This window comes from Scyliorhinus canicula, chromosome 14 (genome assembly GCF_902713615.1).
Source record: "Scyliorhinus canicula chromosome 14, sScyCan1.1, whole genome shotgun sequence".
NCBI lineage: Eukaryota > Metazoa > Chordata > Chondrichthyes > Carcharhiniformes > Scyliorhinidae > Scyliorhinus > Scyliorhinus canicula.
In genome coordinates, this window is record NC_052159.1 from 88,597,173 (window position 1) to 88,622,289 (window position 25,117).

General features: G+C 48.3%; 1 protein-coding gene across 1 annotated transcript in view; it reads left to right on the plus strand.

The window, feature by feature from the left end:
* The window catches only part of naalad2 (N-acetylated alpha-linked acidic dipeptidase 2), a 232,795-nt gene that overhangs the window by 96,615 nt on the left and 111,063 nt on the right, over positions 1 to 25,117 (plus strand). Inside the window, exons 7-10 of the mRNA XM_038818871.1 lie at positions 4,952 to 5,039; positions 18,966 to 19,061; positions 23,455 to 23,540; positions 23,884 to 24,003. Of these exons, the coding sequence (XP_038674799.1) occupies positions 4,952 to 5,039; positions 18,966 to 19,061; positions 23,455 to 23,540; positions 23,884 to 24,003 (390 nt within the window). The remainder of the gene's footprint in view (positions 1 to 4,951; positions 5,040 to 18,965; positions 19,062 to 23,454; positions 23,541 to 23,883; positions 24,004 to 25,117) is intronic.

Consider the following 25,117-nt stretch of genomic DNA (forward strand, 5'->3'; position numbering starts at 1 on the left):
CGACCCAACCCATCAAACATGTGGCTCACAATGCCCTCTCACATTCTCTCTGTGTCTGCGTGGGTTTCCTATGATGCTCTTAGTTTCCTCCCACAGTCCAAAGATGTGCAGGTTGGGTAGATTGCCCAAGCTGAATTGCCCCTTTGTATCCAAAGGTTACCTAAGTTTCCCAAAGGTTAAGTGGGGTTACAGGCTTACAGGAATATGGTGAGGGAGTGGGCCTATGTAGGGTGCTCTTTCAGAAGGTTGCTGTAGACTCAATGGGCCGAATGGCTTCCTGTACTGGAGAGATTCTGTGAAGATGAAGGGGGGAGGCAGAGTACCAGAGATTCGACTTCTCATCTCTGAGGAACTGGCTCTGGAAATTGCGGGGTTGTCCGAGGAGAGAGCAGTCTCCTACAGTGAGGCTGGCCTGCGCCAGAAAGGTGAGGATCCACTGCCCCATCACCCAGGTAAGTTTTCTCAAGTGAGTTATTCATGTCAGACAAACTGCTCCCTCCCTCTCGCTGACCACCTGTCCACTGTCTCTCAGGATGTCCATCTAATGGGGCTGTGTCCACCCGGAGTTGATGCCCCCCCACACAAACCTAGAGACTGTCTCAGAGGTGAACACCATTGATGCGTCACAGCTATCACCCGCACCCTCCACCAGCGCAGAGATACGCACCTTGGTGGGTGACATTAGTGGACAGGCTTCAGGGCACAATCTGGTGAGACAAATCAGGTAGAGGAGGAAAATCCAAGTGAGATAGCAGTCAGGGGTGTGCTGGATCCCAGGACTCAGCTGGGTGCCAGCAGAGGCTGAGCCTCTGGACATGGTTCTCCCAAAGCCGATGCAGATGATAAAACACAGCAGTGACATTCAGAAGAGGGTGTCAGCAACATTCCAGTGAGTGCATAGCTGATTGGAGGAATCCCAAAGGCGACGGGCGCTGAAGATGACGCTGACAATGCGTGGCACTGAGGCCAATGCTGCTAGGATGCCAATCACAATGGAAAACCCGAAGCATGACGTCCATGGTTTGAGTGTGGTGCCTAAGGAATGGCTCACTCTGTGATAACCATGGCTGAGGGCCTCGACATCATGTCCCAGTTGTTGAGGGACATGTCCCAGGTGCAGGGGAACATTGCACTGCAGAGCATGACCCAGTCACCTGAGGACCATCACCATGGTGCAGACAATGGGGAGCCGCCAGGACTGGCAGAACCAGATGATTCTGAGGCCTCTGGGGCTGACTCCAGCTGCTCCTCCATCCTGTGGGAAACCCCAGAGCCCTATGGGCACCATCAGGGCGAAGGTCGTGCTGGACACCAACCCGGGCCCTGCCACCAAAGACACGATGGCGGTCTCCAGTTCATCAGAATCCACCCCCGCCCCCTCCTGATACCGCCACATTTCATGGTCAGCAGGCAGCAAAGGGTGGCACAGCGACACCAGTGACACCGGTAAGTCGGCAGGGTCTCTGGCTCCAGTCCCTCCAGAGGACGTCCGCCAAGCACATCAAAGGCAACAGGGGACGGAAAGCAGCAGGCTTCCCCCACCTCCGATATGTATCCTGGAGACACACCAAGATGGAGGAGGGATTGGGTGGGAAGGAGGGGAATGGGGGAGGGGAGATTGGGGGAAAGAGGGATTGTGAGTGGAGGGGTTGGCTGACAGACAAAGCCTTGTCCTATGAAAATCGGGTAGGATAGAGGGCCTCCTTGGTCCTCCATCCTTTGGTTCCTCCTGCAGATCCTCCCTGAACTCATCCTTCATCTCCTCCAGTTCCGCCTCCTCAGATGAGGCCGCATGTCGTCATCCTCCTCCTCCTCCAGCATGTTCAGGCATCGGGACTGCATTTTGAGCAATGCAGCGCTCAATGACAGCATGGATGGAAACATGGGTCTCGTTATATGGAGTCTCTGCACTGGCACCATCAGCCAGGACCACAGCAGGTACCACCTATCTTCCAGGGCCAACCCGTCATCCTGGGGTGGTCCTAGAAGATGGCGGGAATCTCCAAGTGTCCCAGAATGTAGCTGTCATGCGCGCTCCCTGGGAAGTGCGCACACACGTGCATGATATGATGGTTGTACACGAGTTGAATTCAGGGAGTTGAACCCTTTCCTGTTAATGAAGGGCACTCGCTGATGCCCCTTTGTGGACCAGGCAACGTGCATTCCATCAATTACCCCCTGGACCTGGGGCAACCCGGCGATGGCAGAGAATCCTGCAGCCGAGGTAATTTGATGGGCTTTGCCCAGCAAAAAGTTGATACAGCCTGATGCCTGGGTGTGCAGGGCATCCGTGACCTCATGAATGCCCTTTTGGGCTGTAACTTGTGAAATGTCGCACATATCCCCGCTTGAGCCCTGCAATGAACCAGGTGCATAGAGGTTCAGGGCTGCGATGTCCTTCACAGCTACTGGAACGGGTGTCCTCCTCCTCCTCCTCTTCCATGCGGTGTCACGTCTGTGAGGATGTGGCATAGGTGCTGCACTGTCTCTTTGTGAAACGGGGTCTCCTGTGGCACATACTGTCCATCATCTCCTCGAAAGACTAACAACGCCTGTACACCTTAGGCCATCGCTGGCATCCCCCTCTAGGTTCCTCATCGGCCTGATGGGTGGCTGGGTTTTCAGGGTGTGCGGCAGCCCCCTGCAAAAGGGGTGCAGCCTCTAGCCTGCATCGATGCTGCTGCCGCCTTCTCCAGCGTCCGCCCACTTGGGCTGTCACCAGCACCATGAGGGCAACCTTTGCGGGACCGATGAAACCAGCTACATTTGTAAGAAATTGGAGAAGAAGAGAGACCAACAATCAGTTAGGGCTTCCATCTCAGGACCCTTAAAATCCCCAGGCCTCTCCAACCCGTACGAGTCCCACCTTCTCTAAATGCCATCCAGTGAGCTACTTATCACCCCCTTTTTAATTAAGAACCTATCTAATTCTGCCTTAAAAATATTCAAAGATTGCCTTTTTCGAAAGAAAGTACCAAAGGCTCGTGACCCTGAGAGAAAGGTCTTCTGTCTTAAATCTCTGTCAGCATTTATTGCCTTCCCAAGAGCCATCCATATTACTGTGGATCTGGAGTCACATGTAGAAGGAGAGCAGTGTTGCTTCCCAACAGTACATTAGTGAACCACATGGGTTTTTATGACAATCGACCAGGGTTTCCTGGTCATCATTAGACTTTTAATTCCAGATTTGTTTATTGAATTCAAATTTCACCAACTGCCCTGGCGAGATTTGAACCCAGCTCCCCAGACCATTACGCTGGTTCTACTGGATTACTGATCCAGTGACAGTACCACTATGCCACTGTCTCCCCCATGAGCAGCCCCTTATTTTAAACAGTAACTCCAGTTCTAGATTTTCCCACAGAAACATCCTCTCCACATCCACTATGTTAAGACCTTTCAGGATCTTAAAGGTTTCAATCAAGCTACCTCTTACTCTTCTAAACTCTAGTACATGTAAGTCTTGCCTATCCACCCTTTCCTCATAAGGCAACCTCCCATTGAAGGTATTAGTCTAGTAAACCTTCTCTCAACTGATTCTATCACATTTACATCTTTCCTTAAATAAGGAGACCAGTATTGTACACAGTACTCCAGATGTGGTCTCACCAATGCCCTGTAAAACTGAAGCGTAACCTCCCTACATTTGTAATCAATTCTCCTCATAATAAACAATAATAATCTATTAGCTTTCCTGATTACTTGCTGTACCTGCATGCTAGCCTTTGTGATTCATGCTCTTGAACATCCAGGTCTCTCTGCATCTCCGAGCTGTGCAATCTCTCACCCCCTGCAACCAACCCATCTCTTCCGGAGTCCTTGAGCCCTGCTCACCCCACTTCTTCAGGGCAAGGGCACCTTGGAAGTGCCAACTTGGCACCCAGGCAATCCCCCAGCAGCCTGACAGAGCAGCCAGGATGGTACTGCCAGGATGCCCATGTGGCAATGCCCAGGTGCCAGGCTGGCAGTGTGCCCAATGCCCAACCACCTGGATGTTTTAGATGGTTTAGCTCACTCGGCTAAATCGCTGGCTTTTAAAGCAGACCAAGCAGGCCAGCAGCGCGGGTTCGATTCCCGTACCAGCCTCCCCGGACAGGCGCCGGAATGTGGCGACTAGGGGCTTTTCACAGTAACTTCATTGAAGCCTACTCGTGACAATAAGCGATTTTCATTTTCATTTTCATGTCTCCAATGGCTTGGGAGATGAGACCCCCTCAGGTGCCGTTACGACCTGGTCTATGTTTGTGTGGACCAGTACTAAACGTCACCCTGGTAAGGTTTCCCAGGCGTAGCTGCTAAATCCCGGCCCCGGGAGAATCCGGCAAGCACATATTTAAATGAGCCTAATGAATAATTTAAATATGCACATCTGGATCTCGCAAGACTCTTATTGAATCTCATGTTTCGAGCATCGTAAATCACGCGACAGGCCTCTCCAGCGATTCAACGGCCTTGCCCCAACAGTAACATGAAGGATGATGAATCGCACCCTATAAATCTAATTTTTATATTATCTGACTTTAAAGTGCCGCCAAAAATTAGTGTGAAACAGTAAAGATAATGAAAAATTAGTCATTTAGACTTTTGGTTGGTCCTATTCAGAATAAACATTAAAACATTTCTCTATTGAAAATCTTCAATATCCTTGTGTGCTTGTCTATATCTATACAAAATGGTAATTGTATGGTTCACTTGAAGAGTGTTAGCAATGATATCTTTGAATGAATGATGTAGACACTTTGATAATGATTACCGTCTGAGGTATCTTGTTCAGCCCTTCAAAATACGGTACAGTAATGAATGCTGTATTTATACTATTCACATATAGATGTTTCACACCACTTCTTAGGAATATTTACAGCATGCTGCACAATATTCGCTCAACGTGGATCAATTGTTTTGCAAAGAAAATGTTTTTGTAATGTACTTCATTTTCCATTCTTCTCTTCAGAACATGCATTTAGATTGGATGAAGGCATTGGCCTTCCAAAGATTCCTGTTCATCCAATAGGGTATAAAGATGCGGAGGAGATACTGCGGTAAGTTGTCTGCAAATGCATTATAGTTTTGTTTAAACTGATTTTGAATCTTTGAACCATCTAAACTCTCACTCTTTGGATTATTATCCAGGCCTGCTGAACGACTTGTCCTGTAAGGTAATCACTCTCCACTCACGAGCCCCTTCTGGCACATGTGTCACCCTAGTTCCAGCTTTTGGGAGTTAATCTTTGAGACACATTGCTCTATCCTGATCTTCACTATCACTTGGTTTGGCCTCAGTTGGTCTGTTATCTACAACAATCTGTTGTTTGTACAAGCCTGGCATACATGTCTGCGAGGCGCATCTTCAGTTTCTATCATTTGTTCAGTTTCCATCAATGTGGAATGTACACTCTCAATTTGATTACTGTGCTGCAAGATTGTAGTTTTGCCTTTCCATTCTTTTTGCCCTTTTCTTTATAACATGCCATGTCCCCAGGCTGAAAACGGCTGTCTGGTTTGGTACATTGAAGCTCTTCTGATTTTTTCCCCCTGAAACTTCCGCCTTAAAATGCTCTCCTTCCTGCATGCATGGCATTCTAATGTTCTGCAAAAATTCAACTAATGGTAATCTCTTCCAAAGCCGGGGGATGGTCCCACATTATTGAAGGTATTGAAGCTACCTTTGGATTTCTGCCATAAGCTAATTGATAAGGATCCCCAACTAACTGAAGCGTGTTATTTGCATACAAAAGCAGTTGACAATTATGGATTTGTATTGAATTTTGTTTATTGTCTCATGTACCGAGACACATTAAAAAGTATTTTTCTCCGAGCAGCTCAACAGATCATTAAGTACATGAAAAGAAAAGAAAAGAAAATACATAATAGGGCAACACAAGGTACACAATGTAACTACATAACACCGGCATTGGGTGAAGCATACAGGGGTGTAGTGTTGATCAGGTCAGTCCATAAGAGGATTGTTTAGGAGTCTGGTAACAGCAGGGAAGAAACTGTTTTTGAGTCCGTGTGTGCATGTTCTCAGACTTTTGTATCTCCTGCCCGATGGAAGAAGTTGGAAGAGTGAGTAAGGGTGGGAGGGATCTTTGATTATGCTGCCCGCATTCCCCAGGCAGTGGAAGGTGTAGATGGAGTCAATGGATGGGAGGCAGGTTCGTGTGACGGACTGGGCGATGTTCACGACTCTGTGGTTTCTTGGGTCTTGGGCCGAGCAGTTCCCATAGCAGGCTGTGATCCAGCCAGACAGGATGCTTTCTATGGTGCATCTGTAAAAATTGGTAAGAGTTAATGTGGACATGCAAAATTTCCTTGGTTTCCTGAGGAAGTATAGGCACTGTTGTGCTTTCTTGGTGGTAGCGTTGAAGTGGATGGACCAGAACAGAATTTTGATGATGTGCACCCCAAGGAATTTGAAGTTGGTGCTCCCATCTATCTTTCCATTATTTATCGATATACATTTTTGTCTATTTGTCTGTGCTATAAATTACCATTGACAATCTAAAACTAAAATTTTCAGAAAGATGTACTAAATCAGCCTAAATTGGGGAGTACGGTAGCACAGGCAGATAGCACTGTGGCTTCACAGCGCCAGGATCCCAGGTTTGATTCCCCACTGGGTTCCCCGCCTGTGCGATGCCTGCACGTTCTCCCCATGTCTGCGTGGGTTTCCTCCGGGTGCTCCGGTTTCCTCCCACAGTCCAAAGACGTGCAGGTTAGGTGGATTGGCCATGCTAAATTGCCCTTGTGTCCAGAAAAAGGTTAGGAGGGGTTATTGGGTTATGCGGATAGTGTAGAAGTGAGGGCTTAAGGGGGTCGGTGCAGACTCGATGGGCCAAATGGCCTCCTTCTGCACTGTACGTTCTAAGGGCGGAATTCTCCGCTCCCCACGAGGCGTGGGAGAATCGTGGGAGGGCCTCCCGCCATTTTTTACGCCCCCCCTGCTGCCCCCAGAGATTCTACCCCCCCCCCCAGCTTGGAAAAATCCCGCTCGCCATTTTTCACGGCGAACGGTGATTCTCCGAGCCCGATGGGCCGCATGGCCGGCCCTTCACGCCCGTTTCACTACGGCAGCAACCATACCTGGTTGGTACATTCGTGAAACGGGCGCCAGATGCCCGTTTGGGGCATCTAGGAGCCCGATTGGCACGGGAGCACCCTGACTGTGCTCGGGAGGGGACAGGCCCGCGATCGGTGCCAACCGATTGTCGGGCCAGCGTCCAAAACAGACGCACTCTTTCCCCTCCGCTGCCCGGCAAGATCAAGCCGCCACGTCTTGCCGGGCGGCCGAGGAGAAAGACGGCCACCGCGCATGCGCGGTTCGCGCCGTCTGCGCGATGAAGTCATCCGTGCATGCGCGGGTTGGAACCGGCAACCCGCGCATGCGCGGATGACCTCACAAATGCTCCCTTTGCGCGTCATTTCCGGCGCGACAAGGTCCCGGCCGGGAAAGACGGAGGCCCGCTCCTAGCCCCCCGGGTGGGGGTAAATTAGGTGCGGGGAATGGGCCCCGAGGCCGTCGTGAACCTCGGCCGATTTCACGACGGCCATCCCGATGTTTATCGGGAGCGGAGAATACCGCCCTAAGTGTTCTGTGTTCAGTCAGGAAAGCATTTTTTGCATCGGAAAAATGTAGAAGAAAAATATTTATTTCTTTATCCCCTACTTTGAGGTTCATCACTTCAATTTGATTAAAGTCTCTCGTCAACGGATAACTTGTTGCTGGTTGCAACAGCATTCTCTTGTACTTTTTACAAATATTACTTAAGTCTAAGTAAAGGTAAAAGGTAAAGTCATCATACTCCCTGATGATTATAGGCTACTTTCCCCTTTGAGGGGGAGAGCTGACTGGTGGTGATTTAACCTGAGGATCACTACGCCTCAGGCGAGGGGCAAGGATCAGAATGTGGGCCTTCACGAATAACCTTATGTTATTAGGTTATTCTAAGTTGAAGCATTTCTCAACCAGTACCCCCACATCCTTTCAGAGAATCTTCATCCTGAGGGATGCGCAAATTGTCTATGTAGTTTTCTAATAATTTGCTTCTTAAATCCTTATTCCCAGATGCCATTCGTTAGCGTTCTACCTAGATATGGTGGGCCAAGGAATATATAGGCTGGGGTTCTCCAAAATCCCAGCCAAGTGTTGATGCCAGCGTCAAAACCGGCGCGAGCAACGCCGGCGTCAACGGGCCTCCAGGCCCAGGCATTCACCTCTCCCAATGGGGCTAGTATGGCGCCGGAGTGCTGTGTGCTCAAAAGCTGGCATGACACAGCCAGTGGGGGTCTGCACATGCGCGTGGGTTGCCATCATAAACGGCGTTGTGTTTCTCAACGGCGTCAACATGGCCTCAGGAGCAGCGATTCTGACCCCTACAGGGGGCCAGCAAGGCACTGGAGCTACCCACGCTCCCCCAGCTGCCGATCCTGGCGTCGGATGGGCGCCGCGGGTCTGCGCATGTGCAGTGGGACCAGTGCGAATGCCACGCATGCGCAGTGACTCCCCTCTCTGCGCCTCCCCGACACAACATGGTGTAGGGCTACAGGGGCCGGTGCGGAACAAAAGAGGCCCCCAGCCCGAGAGGCCGACCTGCCAATCGGTAGGCTCCGATCGCGGGCCAGGCCACAGTGGAGCCCCCCCCCCCCCCCCCTCCCAGGGTTGGGCCCCCCTCCCCCCCCCCCACCAGGCCTCCCCCGGATGTATTCACGCAGAGGTCCCGCCGGGTAAGACCAGATGTGAACGGCGCCGGCGGGACTCAGATTTTTTTTGTGTGGCTGCTCGACCCATCGCGCAGCGAGAATCGCTGGGAGGGGGGGGCGCCTAGAGCGGCCGCTGACCGGCGTCTCACCGATTCTCGGCTTTCCGGAGAATCGGCGGACCGGCATCAGGGTGGCATCGCACGATTCACACCCATCCCGGCGATTCTCCAGCCTGGGCTGAGAGAATCCCGCCCAATGACTTTATCGAGGTCCATCACAGATTTTATTTGGATCCTTTAAAAGATATTTCACTCGATACAAAATCAGCACCGATAAAATGATTTACCGCTGCTATTTTACATGAAATTACCATTCTTTTTAATGATTTGAACATATTACCATTACCAAATTTGAAGCAAGTAAAACTATCTTTTTTTGCCTTTTTTCTGGTCTTCCTGCCTGAAAGAATCCAATGTCATATTTTAGCCAGTCCACTCCACATACTGTGAACATACGCCCACTATATGGAACTGCACAACTGAATGAATCTGTGACAAGGATTGCCAAACTGAAGCTTCTGATACTGAAACGATTGAGTGGTCGGGATTGTCCTCCTCACCTTTCATGCAATGTGCCACCTCAAAATCTCTGCCTTTCGTTACCAAGAAATTCAAAACATAATGATACTTGGATCTCTTGGTTATTTCTGAAGTTCATCCTTCTTCCATAATTGCCCAATTTCCGCAGTCTCCCAAAAGAGTCGCTGTCCTCATACCCATTGTCTGTAATTCTTCTGTTGCATAGATGATTAGGCCCTATATTCGAATGGTCCTGAAATGCTGCTAACATTGTATCTTCTATCTTTGGTGTTACTGCTGAATCCGTGCCATAAAAGTGGCTGGAAATGAATGCTTTTCCTAAATTATTCTTAAACCGTTGCACACTTGACCCATAGGCATTTCTTTCTCTTTGAATCTAACTCTGGTTAAAAGCAAGAGTCAGCCCATGTTTGATATCCCAGCACAGTGCAATCGTTTATTGACAGTACTGATATAGGAATTTCCAGGTTAAAATGCTGCAATCTCATATATTGTTGGTTAAACTCCACAATGTATTCTTCAATGGAAAGATCATCCATTTTTCTGCATTTGTTACATCCGAACAGCCCTCATAGTCATTTCAGAAGTCAACTTGCAGATAAATGTTATTGATAAATTTTAAGAGGGCAACCAAACCGTTGCCACTTTCAGTTCCTGAGAACCTAGTTCCAAGAACACTTTATGGCAGAACTTGCTTCTGGCTTGAAGCAAAAATAGCAAATGTTTTCCAGAAGAGGTGTAACTCATTTCCAACCTCATTTTTCTATTGATCATTAGGTTCCGTTTCACGAAAGATTTCTGGAAAATCGCATTCTGCTATGTTACACCCGGTTACAGTCACCTTTCTTCAGAGTCTCTCAATTACAGTCTTCTCTCAAAAATTCAACCGCTATTCTAATCTTCTGTCTGGAAGTAAAGCTCAGTTTCCAATCTTCACTTTCAGGCAATCATCCTCTGCTACCAATGTTTGCTAATTCCCAAGCCTGCTTGTGCCAGAGACACAGAAACAAATGATGCTTAGATTGATCATGTTTATTGCTCATTGCAGAGCTAACTTCTGCCCTCCAATATACCAGACAACCAGTGCTGGTTGACTCTTCCTTATATACAATAAATCAGCCCCGACATCTTATTACCTTCAAGTACTGAGTATTTAACACCCATTAAACAGAACTAATTGGATGCTAACATTGGCCACACCACCCAATGTCTTTCCACTCCATCCAGGCGGCCAAGCCCATAAAGGTTGGCTGGAATATTGAAAAAATGCTACTTTGAAAAGGATTAAAGTATCTTGACCGCCATATACTGACAGTGTGCAAATAAGCAGCTGCGTTTCTTTATACAGTGACTACACTTGAAATGTAATTGGTTGTGAAATACTTTGGATGTTCTGAGGTTTTGAAAGATGTCCAGTGCATGAAAGAGAGGGTAATCAAAACCTGAGACCCCTGTATTACAAAGTAGGTTTAGAGTCAGGTGAAGCTGAATAAGGGGTGTAAAGGGGCTGTTCCTGTGGTGGATTGTTCTTTATTCTTTCGGGTTTTGGCCAAGGGTGGCATCATGACTGGTACAGGCTTGGAGGGCCAAAGGGCCTGTTCCTGTGCTGTATTGTTCTTTGTTCTTTGTTAGCATGATAATATAAAGGAGATTCATGCTGAATATAAAAGTACAGAGTGAAATGATATTGGAAATGAAAAGGCCAAAAAGACAGGGACAGAATAGATTCACAGTACACACAAAAAGAAATGCAAAAGTCTTCTACAGGCATACTAATATTAAAAGGGGTATCAGAGGAACAGAGGACTAATTGGAGACCAAAATCTGTCTGTAGATGCAATAAACATGTCTGCAGTACTATTGAATACTTTGCATCAGTTCTTAACAGGGAAAATTACTTTGGCAAAGCTACAGTAAACAGCAAGGCTATTAGAATTCTGGATGACATAACAATCAATTAATAGGCACACCAGAAAAAATAACTATTCTTGAAGTGGGTAAGTCACCCAGTCTGGATGGGGTGCAATCTAGGTTGTGAGGGAAGTAAAGTTAGAAGCTGGTGAGTTAAATGGCTAGAATGCGATACAGAATGATGCCATTGCCCGGGTTCAACCCCTAAACCAGCTGTGGTAGCTCATAGAGGCCTGTTGCTTTGCATTGCTCCACACTTGATGTGGAGTGGGGTCCCTCAAGCTATATAAACACTTGCCTTGAGCAGAGACAGGTGTCTATCGACCCTGATGTACTGTGGCTAATTACCGGATCCCAAGGTTGTGCCTCAGGACTAGGGGATTGCAAATGTTACATCTGATGTGTTATCTGTGTTGGTGTAACATCGTCTGCAACTGGATGCAGTCCAGTAAAACGAGAAACAGGCTTCCCACACAGGAGATGGTCCAACACTGTTTTATTGAACCTGTTGATTGCTGTACATAATCTGCTGTGGGTTGACACTCTATTAACCTAACTGATAACCTCCTACTGTCTTGACCAGACGAGCTCTCTATCGCATGGTGATGATGTTCATTGGCCTGTGCACTGCGACTATCTCCCTGGCCATGTCCTGTGAGAGAGGGAGAGCGTTAATGCCCTGTGGGCTTCATAGTGGTGGTGTCCTGTCTGGTGATTGGTTGTTCTGTGTCGTGTGTGTTCATTGGTTATCCTGTGTGTCAAGCACTGCCTGTCTGCATCTCATGATATAGATGAGTGGATATTATGACATCTCTCCCTTTTAAAATAAATTTTGGAATGTGGCTGTATATGCATGTATAATGATGTACAACTGGGGAATGAATGAACATATGTACGTATGGGAAGGTGTCTATTGTGCAGATACAGAGCAAACTGAACAAAATTTACAAGATTTAAGTCTATAGATTCAGTATTTGTGGTGTGCGACAACTTCTCATTGATCGCCACAGAGGTGGGGGGGGGGGGGGGGGGACTCCGGCACCTGGACAGGCGGGATGGCTGCCAGATCGGTGGCCTCGTGGTGCAAGACGTCCGGAGGAAGCATGATGACATGCGGAGAAGTGCAGTCGGGTGATGGGCAGAGAACTTTACGCAGCGCCCTCCTGTTGCCCCATAGAATGGATCCATCAGCCATTTGAACAATGAATGACCTGGGAGCAGCCTGTCTGACGACAACAGCTGGGCCTGACCAACCTCCCTCAGGCAGCTGAAAGCGAACAACATCGTCTGGAGCCAGCGCAGGCAGATCCGTGCCATGAGCATCATAAGTGATCTTTTGCTGGTCCCTGGATAACTGCACCTTCTGCAGCACCGTGAGGTGGTCACGGTCTGGAACATGGATGGCTGGAACAGTCATCCTCAGGTTGCGGTTCATGAGCAACTGGGCCGGAGACAAACCAGTCTACAGAGGGGTTGTCCTGTATGCCAATAGCGTCAGGTTGAAACATGGACCGTTGTCAGTCATTACCGTGAGTGGTATCCCATGCCTGGCAAATGTCTCTTTGCAGGCTTTGATGACGGACGTGAGGTCCGGCAGTTTCACCACTTCCGGGTAACTGGAGAAGTAGTCGACCAGGAGCACGTAATCACGCCCATTGGCGCAAAAGAGGTCTATCCCCACCTTGGACCACGGAGAGGTCACAATATTGTGCTGTTGCAGCGTTTCCTTGGGCTGAGCTGGTTGAAACTTCTGGCATGTTGTGCAGTTGAGGACTGTGTTGGCAATGTCCTGGCTGATGCCAGGCCAGTAAACTGCCTGCCGAGCTCTGCGTCGACATTTCTCGATCCTCAGGTCACCCTCATGGATCTGTCTGAGCACCATGTTTTGCATGCTTTGGGGAATGACGATCCTATCTAGTTGAAGAAGGATCCCCTCAACAACTGTCTGCTCGTCCTTAACGTTGAAGAACTGGGGGCACTGCCCCTTTTGCCAGCCATGGGCGAGGTGCTTCATCACGCGCTGCAGTAGGGGATCTTTGGCAGTTTCTTCGCGTTTTTGTATAACTCATTCATCAGTAGCTGGGAAGTTGCTGGCACACAGCTGCACATGTGCCTCAATGTGGCGAATGAAGTCGCCCTGTTCACACTGTGTGGTGACGGATCGGGATAGGGCATCCACGACGATCAGCTCCTTATCCGGTGTGTAGACGAGTTCAAAGTTATATCGGCGGAGATGAAGAAGAATTCGCTGCAGCCGAGGTGTCATGTCATTTAAATTATTTTAGTTTATGTGGACGAAAGGCCTGTGGTCTGTTTCCGCCGTGAACTTTGGCAGGCCGTATACGTAGTCATGAAACTTGGCTATTCCTGTCAGGAGACCCAAGCACTCCTTTTCGATCTGGGCATACCGTTGTATACCACTGGAGCCCAGGATGAGGAGTCGTCTCACTTGAGGAGCACCGCCCCAATGCCGTCCTGGCTTGCGTCTGAGGATATCTTGGTATCCTTGGTTGGATCAAAGTACGCCAGTACTGGGGCTGTGGTGAGCTTCACCTTCAGCTCAAGCCACTCCGCTTGATGTACGGGAAGCCACTGGAACACTGTCGACTTTTTTTACAAGATGCCGGAGGGTTGTGGTGTGGGATGCCATGTTGGGAATGAATTTCCTGAGAAAATTCACCATCCCGAGGAAACGGAGGACCGCCTTTTTGTCCTCTGGGGTCTTCATGGCATTGATTGCCAGCATCTTGTCAGTATCAGGTTGCACACCCTACTGTGAAATGTGGTCACCCAGAAACTTGATAGCGGACCTACCAAATGAGCATTTGGCCATGTTGAGCTGGAGGCCGTTTTCATGTATCCTCTGGAAAACTTGTTTGAGACGAGTGATGTGATCCTTGGGCGTCGTGGACCAGATGATCACGTCGTGCACATAGACTCGCACCCCCTCGATGCCCTCCATCATTTGCTCCATTATGCAATGAAATATTTCGGAAGCTGATGATACCAAAAGGCATGCGGTTGTAGCAATACCTGCCGAACGGCGTGTTAAACGTGCACAGCTTCCGACTGGACTCGTCCAGCTGTATCTGCCAGAACCCATGGGAGGCGTCCAGCTTGGTAAAGAATTTGGCATGAGTCATCTCACAGGTTAACTCTTCACGCTTTTGGATCGGGTAGTGCTCGCTCATGATGTTGCGATTCAGGTCTTTGGGATCAATGCAAATGCGGAGTTCACCAGAGGGCTTCTTGACGCAGACCATGGAGCTGACCCAGTCTGTTGGTTCCGTGACCTTTGAGATGATACCCTGGTCTTGGAGCTCTCGTAGTTGCGTTTTCAGACGATCCTTGAGAGGAGCCGGCAACCGGTGAGGTGCATGGATGACTGGGATGGCATTCGGTTTGAGCAATATCTTGTAACAATATGGGAGCGTGCCCATTCCATCAAACACGTTGTGGTATTGCGTGAGAATGTCGTCTATCTCAGCCTGGAGATTTACATTGGGTGAGGCAGTCGCCGGTGTCGAGGACATGGCATGGACGTGCTGGACCAGATGTAGGAGTTTGCATGCGCGAGCACCGAACAGGGATGCCTTGTCAGGTAGGACGATCTCGAATCGTAACGTCACTTTGATTGCCCTGTGAGATACACCTAGCTGACACGATCAACTGGCAGCTCTGGCATTGCCATTGTAGTCAAGGAGCTGGCAGGCTGGTGGAAGAATGCTAGATTGGTCTCGGATGCTGTCGATGTCCGACTGTGATATGAGGTTTGCAGATGTGCCAGTGTCCAATTTAAATCGGATGCGAGACTGGTGAACCGTGACGACAGCACACCACTCGTCGTCAGGATACACAGTGAGGATTGAAAGGCGGTTTGCAGGCACGGTGGAGGCCAGCTCGCGCGTGGTGTTTATGCCCACCCAGTATGGAGATTCGAGGCAGTCAGCATCGGGGTCCGTTGCGCTGTCGGGATCCGAATCCTGCATGCCTTGTTGTACGCAGCGGACACGTCTGCGATGCAGCTGGGATCGCTGGCTGTTGGTTGGTGGAGCAGACCTGCAGAAGGCCGCGTAATGCCCAGGCTTTCCACACTGTCGACATCGCCTTCCTTTGGCTGGACATTGCCGCTTTAAATGGGCGGAGCCACAATTTGGACACGTCATGACACTGACATCAGCGCGTTCCGTGCGCCATCGCGCATGCGCAGTGCGATCGGCCGACGTTCGCACATGCGCATCGGGGTCTTCGGCCTCGTCGTCCACCCGGTCGTGGCGTGCATGTGTAGGGACCCGAGAAAAGTGCGTGAAATGGCCACTCTCCTCGATGCTCAGGCCTTGCATTTTTGCGATGGCCTGCACCCTTTCTGCCTCGTGGGAGACTAGTTTTGCATTTTCTGCCGCCCTGATGCGGAAGAAACGATTCCTGGCATGCTCATGGACAACACACGTTTCGATGGCGACGGAGAGGATCAACTGTTTGATTTTGAGGAGCTGCGCCCGCAGGGAGTCGGACTGGACCCCGAAAACGATCTGATCCCGGATCATGGAATCAGCCGTCGAGTCATAATTACATGACTGCTCGGGGATGCGGAGATGGGTCAAGAAGGACTGAAAAGGTTCACCCTTACCCTGAAGCCTCTGTTGGAAGATGTACCGTTCAAAGCTCTCATTCACCTCAATGTCGCAGTGGTTGTCGAATTTCAGCAGAATCGTCTTGAACTTCGTCTTGTCTTTGCCATCAGCAAACGTGAGCAAATTATAGATGTGGATGGCGTGGTACCCCGCAGTCGACAGGAACAGCGTGATCTTCCAGGCACCTGATGCTGCTTCGAGATCGGAGGCCTCGATACACAGGAGGAACTTCTGTTTGATCTTTGAAGTCTTTCCAGTTGGCGCCGAGGTTGACGGAGATCAGGAGCTGCGGAGGAGGTTGGATCTTTTCCATGCCGCTGGATGGCTGCGTGCTGGTCGTTGCAGATTCACTCGAGGTAGGTTCATTAGAGTTAATAGCTCTCTGATAGCATGATGTGTTATCTATGTTGGTATAACATTGACTGCAACTGGATGCAGTAAAATGAGAAACAGGCTTCCAACACAGGAGGTGGTCCAACACTGTTTTATTGAACCTGTTGATTGCTGTACATAATCTGCTGTGGGTTGACACTCCATTAGCCTAACTGATAACCTCCTACTGGCTTGACCAGACTAGCTCTCTATCACATGGTGATGATGTTCATTGGCCTGTGCACTGTGACTATCTCCCTGGCCATGTCCTGTGAGAGAGGGAGAGCCTTAATGCCCTGTGGGCTTTATAGTGGGTGGTGTCCTGTCTGGTGATTGGTTGTTCTGTGTCGTGTGTGTTCATTGGTTATCCTGTGTGTCAATCACTGCCTGTCTGCATCTCTTTTTTTTACAAATAATTTTTATTCAAATTTTCACAAAATATCAATAACAAAATACAAAAAGAAAAGATGAAACAAACACCCCCCCCCCCCCCCCCCCCCCCCATATATACAAAAAAGAAATAAATTAACACCCGCCATCAACAATGAACAAATATACATGCCCCTTCAACGCAAAACCAAAAGACCCCCCCCCCCCCCCCCCCCCCCCCCGGGCCGCTGCTGCTGCTGTCCTTTTTCTACCGTTCTGCCAGGAAATCTAGGAATGGTTGCCACCTCCTGAAGAACCCCACCGATACCCTTAGGGCAAATTTCACCCTCTCCAATTTAATAAACCCCGCCATATCATTGATCCAGGCCTCCACGCCCGGGGGCCGCGCATCCTTCCACTGAAGAAGATCCTCCGCCGGGCTACCAGGGACGCAAAGGCCAGAATACCGGCCTCTTTCTCCTCCTGCACTCCCACTCCTCTGCAACCCCAAATATTGCGAGCCCCCAGCCCGGTTTGATCCTGGATCCTACCACCCTCGACACCGTCCTTGCTACGTCCTTCCAAAATTCCTCCAGTGCTGGGCATGCCCAGAACATATGGGCATGGTTTGCTGGGCTCTCTGAGCACCTAACACACCTGTCCTCTCCCCCAAAAAACCGACTCATCCTGGTCCCGGTCATGTGAGCCCTATGCAGCACCTTAAATTGTATGAGGCTGAGCCTCGCACAAGAAGAGGAGGAGTTCACCCTCCCTAGCGCGTCTGCCCACGTCCCCTCCTCGATCTCCTCACCCAGTTCCTCCTCCCACTTACCCTTCAGCTCCTCCACCGAGGCCTCGTCCTCCTCCTGCATCACTTGGTACGTTGCCGAGATCCTCCCCTCTCCAACCCACACCCCCGAGAGCACCCTGTCCTGGAACCCGCGCGGTAGCAACAGTGGGAACTCCGCCACTTGCCGCCTGACAAACGCCCTTACCTGCATATACCTGAAGGTGTTCCCCGGGGGGTGCCCGAACTTTTCCTCCAGCTCACCCAGGCTCGCGAACTTCCCATCCACAAACAGGTCCCTCCTGTCTGCATCTCATGATATACATGAGTGGATATTATGACACCATCTTCGTTCATAAAAGGAGAGAAAAGTAAGCTTGGAAATTGTGGGACAGACAGTTTTAGCAGTGATGGAGGGTGAAGCTGTTAGAAATAATAACCTGGGGGAAAATTAAAAGCCACTTGGGCGAAGAAAGGAGAACCAACATAGATTTGTGAATGTCAATTGAGTTTGACTAACTTGATTAAGTTTTTGGGTGAGATAACAGAGAGGTAGAATAAGGAAAATGCAATTAATTTTGTGTATTTCAACTTTCAAAAGTTATTTAATTAAATGCCGCAGAATAGGCTTGTGAGCAAAATTGAATCCCATGGAATTACAACAGGCTATAACAACACAGACACTTAAAGGTAAATGGTGCAATTATAAATGAGGTGCAAGAGTATAGGGACCTGGAAGTGTTTCTTTTCTTTAACCAAATGAACTAAATTAACTTATCCCTTTGAAGATTATTGGAGTGTGAGATAAATTTAAAATGTAGTTCCTCAAAGGAATACTACACCAAGTAAATAGAATCTGGGGCCTGGAGGTGTTTTGTGCAGAAATCTTTGAAAGTGGTACCAAAGGTTAACAAAGCAGGTTAAGCAAAGAACGGGATCAGCCATGATCACATTGAAGGTGGTTAGGCTCGGGAGGCTAAGACTCCTGCTCCTAGGTCATGTATTCTAGGGAGAAGATGCTCTGGCTGATTTGAAAATCCAGCTCTTGGTCTGTAGCATTGTAGGTAACAGATGAGGAACATATCAGCCATAATAGAATGGTGGAGCAGACTCGATGGGCCGAATGGCCTAATTCTGCTCCTGTATCTTATTAACTTAATAAAGCGATGGCGGTGATGAGCAAAGTTCAGAAAGATAAAGTCTTGCACAACAGCAAACCTGAATTTCAAAAAATAAAGCTGACGTATGAAAAGAAACAACTTGCTGAGCAAAAACAAGTCACAGCAATAAATAAAGACAACCATAGAGTGTGACAGGGTGTGTGTGTGCGCATGCGTGATGGATACATATCCAGTCGTCTCCTCCAACAGGATATTCGATGAGGTGAACAAATGTCAAAGATCTGGAGAAAGAGAAGATAATGGAACAAACCTTCAAAAGGCCCATCCCAAACTGGGTGGGCTGAATGGCCTCCTTTTGTGTCATGCTGTTCTGTGATTCCACATGATGGTAGTGGACTTGCTTTAGTCCAAAGAATAATTGTAAAAATCAGTTGATTCTCATTTTAGTGCAATTGCTTACTCTCTTCGACAGTTACATGGGAGGTGTTTCATCCCCCAGTGAATGGAAAGGAGGACTGAATGTTTCTTACAACATTGGACCTGGCTTCAAAGACAGCTATTCCTCACGGTGAGTCTAAGTTTTTAGTAGTTATCAGTCCTGCTTTTTTACCGAATTGATAACATCCTGTTTTGTCCTCTCTTGAGTTAGTCTATTTCCCTGTATTGTATCCAGGTTTGAGTACACCAAGTGTGCGATTTAGCAGCCTTGCTGTCGGGACAAGGCCTTTGAATCACGCAAGATGCCACTCGCGAGATTTACGTTGCTCTAAATGTCTCACGAAATTTATCAAAATTCCGCGAGACGTCGTAATCTGGATCTTGGCCTCACTGGCCGTGATCCTGATTTAAATATTTAAATGAGCCATTAGGCTAATTTGTGGGATTCTTCTGGCACCCGGAACTTAACAACCGCCCCTGGGAGACATCGCCAGGGTGCCATTTAGTACAGGTTTCTCCAAATGTGAACCAGTTGTAGTAGCGCGGGGGCGGGGTGGTGGTGTCCATTAGAAACCCTTGGGTGGTCGGGGACGGGGCAGGGTGGCACCATGGCACTCCGTCTGGCACCCGGGCACCTTGGCACTGGCAGTTCCACCCTGCCAGGCTGGGAGATGCACTACCAGGGTGCCAGGCTGTGGGTGCCTGGGTGACAGGTTGGGACTGCCAGGGTTAGGGTCCAGGGTTTCTTACCAAGTGGAGGGGGCATGAGGGGTGTTCCCGGTGGTCTCCTTGAGGTTGGGGGGAATAGGACGGTCGAACATGGGGGTGGGGGGGGGGCGATTGGGATGGTGCTATGTCTTTTCGTCCGACGTCATTTCGTCCAACGACACTTCGTCCACGTCTTTTGGTCCAACGTCTTTTTGTCCACACGTCTTTTGGTCCAACGTCATTTTGTCCGATGATTTTTTTTGTCAAAGACTTTTTGTGACTTGTTATGTTTTTTTGTCGGATGATTTTTTTTGTCAAAGACTTTTTGTAACTTGATTTATATTGCCAGAGTTGATCTCTGCGTGGATTATTGAAACAGGGATTATATAAACAGAACATTTACTCAGTCTAAATTTGATCCGGCTCTGTAACTAGCAGTGGGGACATCACTGAAAACCGATGCTGCAATTTGTCATAATCACGCCATTCCTTGTGATACACCTTTCGTATGTGTTTTCTACAAGAGGGGTGTTTGCACTTTACCTAGCAGAGGGTTGAAATCTTATATTGAATAATGTATATTCCGATCATGTACGGATTGATTCAGATTTTGCTGTGTTAGTGTACTTACGGGAACCAAGTTCCTTCCGACAATCAGTTTAATATCTGCGAAACGCAAAGCTGTCATTTCACATTTTGCAAAGACCTTTGCATTAAAATATGCCAGGTGCCAGTGCCCCAAATGATGGATATATTTTAAAATGTCAATCACCGGAAAATCAAGTACACCCTGCATATGCCTCCCTTAATGAACTATCAAACGTTCATTTAACAGAAGTTCACAGGCGTGAGGTGACAACGCTCTGCATGTCCCTCGCAGATTTTTTAAAATAAATTAAATCGGCTACATTTTATGAAGTTTTGTGGGAAAGGGTTGGTCCCGTTGATCAGACATTGGCCTTTCACCTAAACGCAACCCCAGTGCTGTCAGATGTAATGAGCTTGTAAGGGGCCAGGCTAAAGAGAGTTTGGGCAGTCTCCATTCAGTATCCAGTTGGCACGGACGTGTACCACAAAACTGTCTCTAATTGGGCACTAATTGGCAGCTCATTCCGAGAAGCCATGAATATTAGTGTGGGAAATGGAGAAACTAATAATCTTCGCGCAGCAGCACACGCTGTTGGGACAAAATAGAAATAAGCTTTAATTCCGACCGGGAAGTGTTTGATGCTGACACCGGATTTGGGAATGTGCTTCGTAGTTACTAATTTAAATGGATTGGTCGTAGCTGACATTTATCGTTCAGAAATACTTTCTAGTTTCATGCACTTAACAGTCAAATAAGAGCATTCGAACTCTAAACAAGTATTTCTAACAATGTTTGCAATGTTTTCCATATTGTCTCTGTTACTGCACTACATCGAAGATAATTTGCAGTTATTTCTAGTTAAGAAAAATCACCAGGTAAGTCCAGCTAAATTTGTAATTGGATAATTGGACAAAAAGACGTTGGACCAAAAGACGTGGACGAAGTGACGTCGGACGAAAAGACGCGACACGGATTGGGATAGCCAGTCAAAATGGCACCTTGATCTGTGAGGAGCCGTTAACTCCAGTGCAGCCTCAGTATAGAAAACCTCCCTGAGGCCAAATAAAGAGCACAATGGTGTTGAATAGCAGGGTGTTTCTTGATGCTGCAGCCGCCGAGGAACACCCTGCTAAACACGCCTAAAACTGGACATAGATTTTTTTTCTGTTGAATTGTGCACCAAATCTCTGATTGCTATACTTCATAATAATATCCATTCTCAATATAAAAGAATTTTGAACAAAGCCAGTAGCCAATTCTTTATTCTTACAATGTAGCATAAAATGTGTAATATAACTGGTATCTATTTTCTGCTAAAAATGGTGACTGCTCTTGTTGTACCAGTACATAGTGCTGTGAATGTAAAATTGATAAAAACTGAAAACAAGGTGGCAACACCTAATGTTATGTGACTGCACCAAGGGGTGCTAAAATGTACCTCCGTTCCTCTCCTTTGCTCTCTTATACATTGCCTCCCCCACCTTTCTCTGGACATCCTTTCTCTATTATAGCACACAGCTCGGTGGCTGCATCTGTTGGAGAGGCGCAGTCCACAGTGATGCTGCTGATGTGTTTTTTTATAGTAAGTAAGGCCTCCGATGGTAGCCCTCCTTGCTGGATAGCGTCATCTGTGTCTCAGTAGCTGGATACATCTGGGCCGGGATTCTCCGAAATCCCGGCAGAGTGTTGACGCTGGCGTCAAAACCAGTGCGAGCGACGCTGGCATCAACGGGCCTCCAGGCCCAGTCATTCTCCCTGTCCTCGGGGGCTAGAACAGCGCCGGAGTGCTGTGCGCTGCCCCGGCACTGAAAGCCGGCCCTACACGGCCAGTGTGGGTCCGCGCATGTGCGTCACGGCTGGCGCGGGTCCACGCATGCACGTCACGGCTGTCTCCGCACGGGCAACATGGCGGAGCCCTACAGGGGCCCAGCGAGGAGGAACATAGGACCCCCCCCCGGAATTAGCATGCCCGCCAATCGTTTGCCCCCGATCGTGGGCCTGGCCACCGTGGAGGCCCCCCCCACCCTCGCCCTCCCCACCAGGATTGCCCTCGCATCCAGAGTGCCAAGGTCCCGCCGGGACGCTTTCAACCCCCCCCCCCCCCCCCCCCCCCCCCCGACCGGCGCCGCAGCAACTGCGCCGCCGATTCTCCGGAGGCGTGGCGGGATTCACGCCCCCAGCGATTCTCCAACCCGGCTTGCCTCTGCATGCTCCTGCTATCTGCCCCCTCCCCAGCTCATGCTCCTAGTGTCCCTCAGGTTGGTGCTGCCTACCTTGCAGTGTCTGCAGCTCACTCCCTCTCTGATGTTCCTCCTTACTGTGGATCACAAAACCTGAGGTGGATGAGGCACATGGCAAATTGTTACCTTTACATTTCTAGGCCAAGCAACAATCTCCCCCATCCCCTGCCTTGCTCCATAGGTACCAGAGCTCAAGCTGAATGCACCCACTGTGCTCGGCAAGTTAACCCCTACTCTTGGCAGATACCTCCGTGCTCCATTAAGTTACACCATGCCTCCCAACCCATTCTATTTCCCACAATGGCTTTGGACTGCAGGCAACATTGACCACCTGCTCAGCTCCTTCCTGGTTATAATGATTCAAGCTCTGAAGTGCCGTCGTTCCCATGCACTTGCTTAAAAATAAGAAAAACCTCGAAAAACCACTGTTAATTGCCTGCTAAACAGTCTTAATTACCACCCTGCCTTGTTCCTGCATAACCTCCTCCCGCTAGCCTTGCTGACCCCCACGATGTACGCCACAGTATTATGTCTATTGCCCCCTTACACCTAGCTCTATTGGGCTGGTTAAAATTTAGCCCATCATTTTCAAACCAAACAGGCTCCCTGCCACTGTTTCTTCTGCCAGTCTTTCTACTCTGTTGCCAGTCTTTATCTCAAACTGAGCTGGACCACTCACATTGTCGGTGTCTGTCTTCCAGCACTATGCTGAGTTTCCAACTTCATCTGTGCACTTTGACACGTCTGGATTCAATGATTCCAAATCTGTTCAGGCTGATCTTCCACCTTTGTAAACGTCATCTCTTCTGAAACTCTGCTGCTGGAATCCTACCCAGGAATAAGTTCTGCTCGACTATCTCTCCTGTCCTTGTAATAGGCCGAATGCTCAACTGTGATGGAAATGTGAAATGGAATCATGTGAGTCGTTAACCTGAATACATTACTTTTTTTTACTGGAACACTAAGTGAATTATTTATAATTTTAGAAAAGTCAGAATGCACGTTCACACGAGAAATGAGGTGAGACGAATTTACAATGTGATTGGTAAAATTCGAGGAGCGGTGGAACCAGGTGAGACTATTTCTGAATTTAAAATTATTTAAATTCACTTCTTAAGGCTGCATGTTTCTGCAGTGCTCTAAATCTTTAATCTTACACTTCAGACAATGGTTTCTCTGCTAAATAATATCTAATTACTAGTATAGTAGAAGAGCTGGATTGGCTAGAATTCAGAGAACTTTATGTAACATTTCATCTAGAGCTTTGGCACAAAACTTTGAAAGAGAAAATTGTCGCCACTTTCAGCTACACAAAAATCACACCCTTTTATATGAAAAGAATAAAAACGGGATTGCCACTTGACATTGTTGGATATACTCTTGTCAAAAAGAAATGTGTCTTTATTGCTTTACAGATCGATATGTTATATTTGGCGGGCATCGGGATGCGTGGGGATTTGGCAGTATTGATCCAACATCTGGAGCAGTTGTTTTACATGAAGCTGTGAGAAGTTTTACAAAACTTCTGAAAGAAGGTAAAAAATCTCTGAATGTAGCACAATTGATGGCATCTACAATTTTGCTGTGTAGGTGATTTTTATCTTGGGTGGTCGATCTGAGATTATTAGAAATTGCTTCGGAGTGATCTTTGACCAAGATCTTTCTGCTTGGCTCATCAGGACCCTTCCTATCAGTACACATCCTCTCTTTCTCCAAGCGCTCCCCTTTGATGTGTACCTTCTGTCTGTCTTCCTGAAAGTGGAGTTTTGTGGGAGATTACATACAGCTCACAGTTTTTGAAAGAGCTCATGCACAACCCTGTTCCTGGAAAATCCTGGAATTCCCTCCTGACAGCATTCTGGGTGTACCTACACCATTTGGACTGCAGCAGTTCAGGAAGGCAGCTGTCACCACCTCATAAGGGCACTTAGAGATGGGTAACAAATGCTGGCCCAGCCAGTGATGCTCTCATCCCATGAAATGAATAACAAAAATTGAAGAGTGTGCAACTTGACTTCTTGTTTTCTCCTTGGCACTGGGGCACAGGGACTAATTGCTATCATGGTTGATGCCCACAAACTTAGCACAAGCTTAGAATTAAACTGTCTGATTGGTTTAGTGCGCTTACCGAGCAGGCCATTCTGAGCGCCGCAGCTCTCTTTTAATTGAGAACCAAGTGCAGTATTATTTTTCAACAACTTAAAAAAAATATCTGCAGTGCATCAATTTTGGGATACTTTTATGATGTGCACTCAACAAAATGCAAATTTGATCATCTGAAACAAAGGTCACCACACCAAATCCAACCACGTTGTTAGTCATTACTTTCACTGGGATAGATACCAACTTTTGAGCATCCAGTGAAGAGGCCACTTGAAGGACTGAGCCTCTTTAAATAGAACCAGCAAATTGTCAGTCCCAAACAAGCAGCCTGATGCAGCTTGTTCAAGTTAGGCTGGCACAATATTGGGTAGATCAGAGGCTGTCTAGCTGACAGCAAAGTATGTCCTGGGAGAGTTTCATGTTTGCGTCAGTAAGGGTTAATGTGGGAATGAAGAACAGCATCGCCCATGATATGATGTAGAAAGGCACATGATGGCAGACTTGTGTATCGTAGGGTCTGGAAAGAGCCAGCATGGAGACAGCACC